Source organism: Triticum aestivum, chromosome 7A, assembly GCF_018294505.1.
Source record: "Triticum aestivum cultivar Chinese Spring chromosome 7A, IWGSC CS RefSeq v2.1, whole genome shotgun sequence".
NCBI classification, from domain to species: Eukaryota; Viridiplantae; Streptophyta; class Magnoliopsida; order Poales; family Poaceae; genus Triticum; species Triticum aestivum.
This window is the reverse complement of record NC_057812.1, coordinates 138,584,263-138,593,716: the sequence shown is the minus strand read 5'-3', so window position 1 is coordinate 138,593,716 and position 9,454 is coordinate 138,584,263. Positions and strand designations below refer to the sequence as shown.

General features: G+C 47.8%; 1 protein-coding gene across 1 annotated transcript; it reads right to left on the bottom strand.

The window, feature by feature from the left end:
- Positions 1-4,919: 4,919 nt before the first annotated feature.
- On the bottom strand, positions 4,920-9,074 carry LOC123150168 (DNA-directed RNA polymerase II subunit RPB1). The gene is made up of 2 exons (XM_044569994.1): positions 8,750-9,074; positions 4,920-7,760 (listed from the first exon to the last, which is right to left on the bottom strand). The coding sequence occupies exons 1-2, from the start codon at positions 8,831-8,833 to the stop codon at positions 5,229-5,231; spliced, it is 2,616 nt and encodes an 871-aa protein (XP_044425929.1). The 5' UTR covers positions 8,834-9,074; the 3' UTR covers positions 4,920-5,228.
- Positions 9,075-9,454: the final 380 nt, after the last annotated feature.

The window sequence follows — 9,454 nt, the reverse complement described above, 5'->3', positions numbered from 1 at the left end:
ATGCATGCTTCCAAAGTCCCCTTGATCGTCTCATCAGCTATGTCTTTTTTCTTTTCTGATTTGCAGCAAGATAGCTGTCTCGATGTGTGTGGTCCAGTTAAGTAGTTCTTGGTGTTGTAACGGAACCTTTGAGTTAAAGGCTTAAAGCTGCATTAACAAACTGAAGTGCATGGTGGGTTCTTGAACACATCACATCAGCATGATAATTATATACTGCATCACGTATCCGATATCATATTAAGGGCATACATACACATCAACCCGTGCACGCGCGTGATAGGGTGGTGTAAATAATGTTGATGTCCTCCCTAAACTTTGTTCCTTAGTTAGGTGCAGTGATCTCTTCCTAATGGATGCTCTCCTCTTGTGAGATCTAGAAGGAGCCTAACGCGTGAGAGAACAATTGGTCCCTGACGAGTCTCCTGTAAACCAAGATACTTACTTTGCTCTTTTGGTTATATAGTATCATGTTTTTTTTAAAATTGCCTTAGATATCATATATTAATTCAGTAGATGATCCCCACTAATTTATTTATGTTAACATGTAAACATGTCACATCAATATGCAACCATGCATTAGAAAGAACCAACATGTGGTTGCATGATTAGGAGGACCGTGGTATCCCCAGCCCATAAGACTTCAAGTCCTCAACTTGACATTGGTGCTAGCATTTTCCGGAATTTATTTCAGGCCTTCTAGCGATGCGCGTTCAGTGAGAATAGAAGTTCTTGTCGACTTTATATTTAAAAATATCAGCATCTACAATAGCAAATGTATATACTATGAAACTACATTTCATAATGGAACTAACAATATTGATTTTGCATTGTGGGTATTGATAATTTTTTCTATAAGTTTGGTCAAAATAGAGGTACTTTGAATTTGGACAAAATTTATATGCAGACTAAAAAGAACCGAAGGGAGTACTAGTTCTGCATCTCAGTGAGTCCCCCCGGCACACTAATGGGACTGCGTCTGTCCCATTTCCTCGATTTCAATTACAGATCATGTGCCAATAGTTTGCTTCTTCTATCACAGATTATGTGCCAATAGTTTGATTCCTTGGGACCATGTATATTCAAGTCAAGTCAATGAAAAGATCTCTCTCGCTTCCAAAATATGAACAAACAAAAAGATTCATTTTCATTAGTGATGAAGTATCCTCTAGTTCTAATCGTGCACATGCAGCATCTGGTCCATGAGTATAATTGGATCATGGAAGGAAGCAGTGCGTCGTTGATGCCAATAGTTATGATGTTGTTTTGTGCTATATACTTTAGGGAACAGTTAACTCATTAATTAAGATGCCGAGGTACTATCAACCAGATTTGTTGACACACATACTTTAGTAACCAGCTCCATTGATCATCTGATCAGCTATGTCTTTTTTTTCCTTTCTAATCTGCAGCAAGATAGCTGTCTCACTGTGTGTGGTCTAGTTAAGTACTTCCTCTCTAAAGAATTATAAGATCGTTTAGATCACTACTTTAGTAACGGAAGCTTTGAGTTAAAGGCCTAAAGCTGCATATACAGACCGACATGCATGGTGGGTGCTTGAACACATCACATCAGCGTGGGATTTATATGTTGCATTACGTATCTGGTATCATATTAAGAGCATACATACACATCGACCAGTGCACGCGTGGCGTGATAGTGCAGTGTAAACAATGTTGATACTTCGGTAATTGGTTAGGTAGAGTGATCTCTTGATCTCATTCTAATGGATTGATGCTCGTTTCTTGTGAAATGTGGACGGGGCGAGAAAATAAATGTCCCCGATGAGTGTCCAACTAAACCAAGATACCACCACCTTGCGCTTCTTTTCCACGGGGTCCAGGTCAGAAGGTCTTTATGGGTTAACTTGATAAATGCCACTCGAATTCTAGCGATTCCAAGAAATGTCACTGTAATTTTCAAACTTTCAAAGATGTCACTACAAATTTTGCTCGCATTTTCCAAAGTTTTTGGTAATTGCAGTGGTGTTTCTCGAAATCATCAGAATTCGAGTGGCATTTATCAAATTAACCCTAAATCAATCTTGAAACTTGAGGAGGGTCAATAGGCGAACAAACAGGAATAGCTTGACCCCCAAGCCCCTCGCAGAGGCGACTCGGGGGAACCCTCGCCCCGCCGGCCACCGGCCCTCCCCTCCCTTCCCCTCTCCCTCGCCGTCGTCGTGGGTCACTATTGGGCGAAGCCCGAGCAGTGCCGCCGCCGACGGGGCCTTTCCTTGGCGTGGCTCCCCTGCATTCCTAGCGGCGGCGAGGCTCCGGTCCGGTGGGTTCCTGGTAGCGTGGGGTTGTGAGGCTTTGGCGGCGCGGCTCCTATCCGGGTGTGATGGGGTGAGGTCTACCCAACGGTGCGCCCTGGCATGCAGCGACGGCTGGGACTGTCGATCCCCCTGACCTAGATCTGGGTGGGTTGATGGAGCTTGGCCCATGGATGCAGTCGAACGACAGTGAGCTGGATCGAGGTGGAGTGGGGGCCTGCTACCGTGAATAAAGGTGGCAGTCCTCGTACTCCTCTCGCACCACGGAAACATCTTGTATGATCGGTCCTCCTCGATCTGGTCATCGACGTGTTCCGAAATTGCTATTGGAGATCTTGCCCAAGATATCTGGATCGGATAGAATTCGGTCATGCACGTCCATTTCAGCCTACGAAGTTCCATGAGGGCGTGACGCGAAGCTCTGTTGTTTATTGGCACCATGGGACGTGTCGGCTTCTCGATTTCTATGATGTAGACAGCTGCGGAGAAGGTCATGGTGGCTGAGATCGGAGGACCAGTTAGATGGACATCGGAGGACCAGTTAGACGAACGGGGCCTTCGAGGCGATGGAGCAGCAGTGTCAAGTCGGGGTGGCAACACGGGCCAAATTCATTTTTGGTGATGCTCGTCGGGTGCCAAGTCGGGTGCCAAGCCGGGTCCCGAAAGCGATCTAACTATACTCACGAAACAAAGGAGCCACGTCCCGGTTTGTGACGGGCTCTCGCGACCGCGTCGCCCCCGCGGGCGACCGGCCGTGCCCCGGTTCCTCCTCCGCCAGCTCTCCCTCACTCCCCCCTCCTCGCCGCCGGGCCTGGCCCGGGCGACGCTGGTGGCGGCGGCCCCGGCCATTCCCCTCTCGGTTGCTCTCCGGTGCGGGGCGGAGGGCGCCGGGGGGTGCTCCCTAGGTGGCGGCGGTCCGGCGTGGCGGCGGGGCTTCCTGGCGCGGCACAGGAGATCGGCTGGACGGCGGCGTCGCCGTTGGCGGCGGGGTGGCGCGGCGGCACGGCCCGCTCGGCCCAGACCTGGGCCCTTTGGGCCCATCTGGGTCCGGGCGGGCCGACGGCGGGGCGGGTCAGAGGCGTGGCTTCCAGGAGGCGGGGGAGCGGCGATGGGCATTGCGGGCTAGCGGTGCTGGCGCCACCCTGCTGCAGCGTGGCCAACGGGGCTTAGCGGGCCCGATTTGGGCCTGGTCGGGCCAGGGGTGGCCTGGTATGCCCTGCTGCTGCGCCCGGACGGCGACCGCGACGGGGCCGGAGGCACGAGCCTCCTGCACGACGGCGGAGGAGGTGGTTCCCTCCCGCGCGGCTACGGCGCTGCTGCTCCCGTCGACCAGCGCCTCCTCTCCTCGTTCTCTTGGCCTCGTGGTGGTAATCTCAGTGAGACGGTGTGGGTGGCGTTGCGACCGCGGTGGCGCATGCTGGTGGGCGGCGAGCTGGCTGGTTGGCTCCGATCCGGTTGGGCGATGGGGTTTGGAGTTGGGAGAAATCCTTGCCGGGTCTTCCGGCTCCGATACGGTGACGCCTGCGGGTGCCACCATTCCTCCCTGGAGGGTGTCGGTGGTCTTCATTCCCCTCTACCCTCCGTGTGCCGGGGAAAACCCTAGGACACGTCCGGGCAGCAGCGTCTTCGGCGTCGCATTCCTTTCTGGAGGTGCTGCTTGGTACGTGGTGGATCGGAGCCTAGGATCGTGGTGGGTAGATTTCGGAGGACGCAGCGGTAGTGGGTCATTTGCGCTTTGTCGGGCTGCCGGTGTTGGCATTGTTTCTTCTTCTTTTTCTTTGGCTTGTTGTGCTGCTCGCCCCAGCGTTTGCTCTGTGATCGGTGTTGATGCTTTGGAATACAAAGCGGGGGGAAACCCTTTTCGGTAAACCTAAGGTATAGCCTTCATTGGTTGTACCTGGCAATTGCCTTGCTGAAGGAATTGTTTTGAGAGTTTGGACTTCTCCAGCGTGAAAACATAAGATCTTGGATCGGGCAATGACAGCGCTTGTGCACTATTTCCTTCTTGAAGGCGTTGCTTTTGAAGACTTTTTTATATTTTCTAGGTGTTGTATTCGATGGTGGTTTTTGTGTGGCTGCTGAGAGAAATCGATCACTGTGGCGGGATCTTTGTTTTTTCCTTTCTTTTTAATTTTTTCTTCGTGTGTGTATCCTAGATGTTTTTTCCTTTCTTTTTAATTTTTTCTTCGTGTGTGTATCCTAGATGTTTTTGCAACATCTTGTAGGTGTAAAGACTGCGTGTAATTGGTATCTTTGCCATATTAATAATTCTTTTTTTCAAAAAAAAGATAAGCCGCTTGAGGTTGACAGGCATAGGCCTTATTCATCTTCAGTCCCAAGCGGTAATCTGTCAGCTTCTAATTTCTGAACCTCTGCCTCGAACACATTTCTGAATTCAGAAATGGTCTTCAAATGATCAACATGTGCCGGCGTGCGGTGACCCTGGCCATCGAGATGGGTGTCCAGAAGCTAGTGCTGGAGTCAGACTGTGTGGGGGTGGGCAATAAGCTCAAGAGAGAGGAGAGGGATTTTCCTCCTCTCGGTCCCCTAGTGGAGTTAAAAAACGAAGAAGCTGCTGCTCTCCATCGAGGTGAAATGGGCTAGGCGCACGGCAAATGGTGCTTCTCACAGATTAGCCAAGGAAGATTTGCTGTAATGATCTATGCAAGACATCGCTTCATGTGCCTCCGGGTTGTATCACGGATGTTTTGTCCTCGGACATGTCCAAGGAACATGAATAAATATCAACAATTCCAACTAAAAAACAACATGGTCAGGCAACATGTAAGTAGGCCCCGAGTTCTCATCGTCGAGTTCAAAACCAAATACATTATCAAACTCGCCTTATTCATCTTCAGGGACTCCAATTTCTGTGATTCAATCCAAACAGCATCCATGCCGTCTTCTCCATGCAAGAATTGAACAACAACACCCAGCGAATTTCGCATAGCACCATCATGTTTCATCACGATGTCCTCCATAGCCTTCACGAGCCTCCCCTGAATACTGCCTTCCCTGTCTCGGAGTTCTCACAGCAGCATCAATCAAACCTTCTCTACTAACCATAGCATGGAAGAAAAACTCCTGTGGTGTCAGACCTCGAAGGTACGAATTCTGAACAAACCCACGACTTTCAGGGCCATAGTCATCTTTCGTAAATTGGGGTAATGTACAATCAACAAAACCAAACGGAATCCGCTTGCCCTCAATTTTCTGCTGTCCAAGACAAGCAATCATTTGCGAAATATTAATGAAACTGCCTTTTGAGCCTGCAGTGACCATGGCTTTCAAATTGTTGCTCTCAGACAAACCCTTCTGAGCACTACTCTCAGCATCATCATAAGCCTTGCTAAGAATCTGATTTACTCGGTTCTCAAATGATTCCATCATTGTGAGTCCTGGCTCAGGTTCCAAGTTCTTTTCTTGTGCTTGCTTAATAAGCTCCTTCACATCATTCTTAGCTGTTCCAATTGTCTCATCAATCTTCTCCATGGTATCTGCATCTGCAATTGCATCTCCAATACCAATACTGAAACCGTTTTGCAGAAGCCAGTAGTTGACCAGCGACTGTGTATGACCCAAGAACTTCAGTGCAGCATCTGGCCCTACCTCTTCACAAATAGCATGAATAAGACTTCCAGTTGATGTCCCAAGTGTTCTTTTGCAAAGTGTACCAGACAGAAGCTCTCCCTTCTCTATCCGGACCATAGTATCACCAGGAGTAATAAATCCACACTCTGTTTCAGCATGCCAGGCTGAAAAACTTATTAAATTGATTAGCTTGGGGATAATCAAGTTGAAAACTTGTTTGCCAGTCCAAATCGGCCTTGGTTTCAAAATGGCAGGGGCAGGGACCTTCCCATCAAAATCTTCCCACCACATTAACATGTTCATAAATATGTCCTTTTCAATAAGAGTGTCCCTTTTGGTGATTTTTCGACACCCAAGAAGTGTGTCCTGGACAATACCCATAGCAGGTATATTCGCTTGAGGTGAGACAATGCATTTTGAAACCATCATCAACTCTAAAACTACAGCTGTGGTCTCAAATGACTGAGGAACATGCATATTCATTTCATCCGCATCAAAATCTGCATTGTACGGTGATGTGACAGACAAGTTCAGGCAGAAAGTTGAGCAGGGCATAATTTTAACACGATGCCCCATGATAGGCATTTTGTGAAGGCTTGGTTGCCGATTGAAAAGGACAAAATCTCCATCATTGAGGTGTCTTTCCACCTTGTAACCCAGCTCCAAATGCTGATCACTACTTTTCTTCACATAGCGAAGATCCACTCTCTGACCATCTTCCCTGATAATGTACTTTGCACCAGTCTTCCCTGGCGGAGGGTGAGGCCCATATTCTACTAGCTCTTTCAACCTCTCGATGTTATATGGAGTGACAGTTTCTGGGTATGTCAGATTCAAAGCAATACTCCATGGCACCCCCAATTGATCAATGTTGATGTTCGGATCTGGTGTGATGACAGTACGAGCTGAGAAACCAACATGCTTCCCAATTAGGTTTCCTCTAATCCAACCTTCTTTTGCTTTCAGCCTGCTGCAAATTGATTTTATAGGCCTTCCAGAATGCTGATTGGCCCTTGGTTGTCCAGGAAGATCATTGCCGAAGTACGTTGCAATGTGAAACTGCAACAACTGAGCAAACTCTTTTATAATGTGAGCCGGGGCTCCATTTCTCTCTTGCTTCGTCAAATTCTCATTATGTCGAATTATCATCACTAATTGATGAGTCAAATCATCCTCACTTCTGGAGGAAGTATCCATCATGGCAGATGGTCTCACGTGCGGTGGAGGAATAGGAAGGACTTGCAGTATCATCCAATCAGGACGAGCGCATTTAGGATTCAGGCCCAACAAAAGACAGTCATCATCACTTATATGCTTGAGAACATTAAGGACCCTCTCGGCAGAGAGAATTTGCTTTCGCTCCACTAGTTCAGGGAGTTGATCTTGATCATCAGTTTTCTTCTTTGTTGCTTCAAACTCTGCAACCATCTTCATACCATCAACTGTGATACTTGGCTGCTGAGCACCACAACCACCTCTCTTCTTTAGTGTCTCATCAGTGCCCTGCTGATCTTGAACCTCAAGTTCACCACCACCAGCACAAGTCTTTTTGCTCTTGCAAGCATCATATATTCTTCTTAATCTATTTTTGGGGTTACTAATTTTCAGAGCTTGCTTGAACTTAGTATCCTCCTCGTCTGCCAGGATCTTGGAACAGTTGAAGCACACACAGCGCATTATGGAGAGTACAGTCTTGATGAAGCCGATGTGGAACATTGGCTTTGCAAGCTCAAGGTGGCCAAAGTGGCCCGGGCACTCAGCCATCCCAGCCATACATGTATCACACTTGATCTTCTGGTCAATAGTACCCAAACGAGGGTCACTCAAACCCCCAGGCTTCGCCTTTCCCCTCTCCATAGTCTCTGCATGCTCTATCACCGCCACTGACATTTGCCTCTACAAGGAAGCAAAGCAACACAAAATCTATCAGATTCGATCCTACATCCACAATGCTACACATTTCTTTGGGCACTCCGTATGGACCAGTTAAGGAGACACTCCTCCCACCATCAGTACAACGGTCAATGGTCATTTGAACCAAATAAATCATAATACTAAACCCTCTCAAATCCATCTTATTAGAAACACTCTGCAAATCCATAGTGTAAGACCAGCAACAAGATGCGTGCAGCCTTATTCAAACTTCTATTGAACTGAATATGACCCGATCGAAAGCACTGTAAAATATAGAGACACTCTGCAAATCTGTAGTGTAAGACCAGCAACCAGATGCATATAGCCTTATTCAAACTTGTATTGAACTGAACATGACCCAATCAAAAGAACAGTAAAATCATGTGTAATAATAAAAAGACCGTGCAAACTGCTAAGCACAACCAAACTGCCAAGCTGATAGTGCTCCCTCTGTAAAGTATTATAAGAGCGTTTAGATCACTCTCTGTAAAGTATGACAACATTGCCATTTTGCTAGATCGGTCAAAATTTTGATGAACATGTAATAAAACTGCAAAGTCAACTTGACCAAATATCCCACTTCAGCAGTATTACAGGGAGTACAACTTCTAACTCAAAGCGAACTAGGGACTTCCAACCAAGCGTTCTGCTCAAAGTTTAACTAGTTCCCCAAGTTAGCAAAACACCACTGAACCAAACAATACTCATATCACTGTGTCAGAACTCGGAACCTTTGGTAAGTTACACTGGATCAGCTTCAGCAACATCTATTTGTCAGATCAAACTCGGCCAGTTCGCTACCCAAACAACACCACAGACTGAAGCTAATATCCAGCACCCCCAAGACAGTTCATCCATCCAGCCAGAATTCAGAACTAGCCAACCCCACCCAAACCAGCTCGAGCTCCAACTGCACGCAGAGAGAAGAGAAACCAAACAGAGGCGGAGGCGGTGGGGTTGAGAGGCATTACGATTTCATCCGGGCTGAGGATGCCGAACTGCACGAGCTGCACCTTGGCCACCTCGGCCGGCGAGTACGGGAACCTCGCGTCCATTTCGCCGCCGCGGCGCCGCCGCCGCCGCCCCCGTCGCTCGGAGCTTCGGCAGTGCGGCGAGTCGCTGTCTGGAGCACGCTCAGCTTTTTTCGGCTAAAATCGATCTCGAATGGGATCGGTCCGACCGGGGTCTCCGCCTCCTCCGCGAGATGGGAGGGGAATTGGGATCGGATTCGGGAGAGAGCGCGTGAGAAAGCCACCTTGCGCTTTTGATCGAGGATCGCCCATGGAGCCCTTTTTTGGTTCCCTATATACCTTATCCAGTACACTTTGTTTAATTTTGCTATACTACTCCCTCCGTTCACTTTTGTATGTCGTTTCAGACAACTTAAAATATGTTGTTTTGCACATTGTCTGAAATATCTTCAAGGTCTTATAAAAATGAACAAAAAAAGTATAATTGATTTCTTTGTACCGAACTGGTGGTCCTGCTACTCCCTCCATCACATTTTAAAGGGCGTATCTCCAAAACCTGATTTTTTTCACAATTAGAGGGAAATAGGGCGCAGGTTATTAATTAGCCCGCTGAAATTATTCCTTCCGCTTGCCTTTTTGGTGCGCATGCATGGTGTGAACTGAAACTTTAGGTGGAGGTGTGAATCGGTTTTGTTTGCATGCATG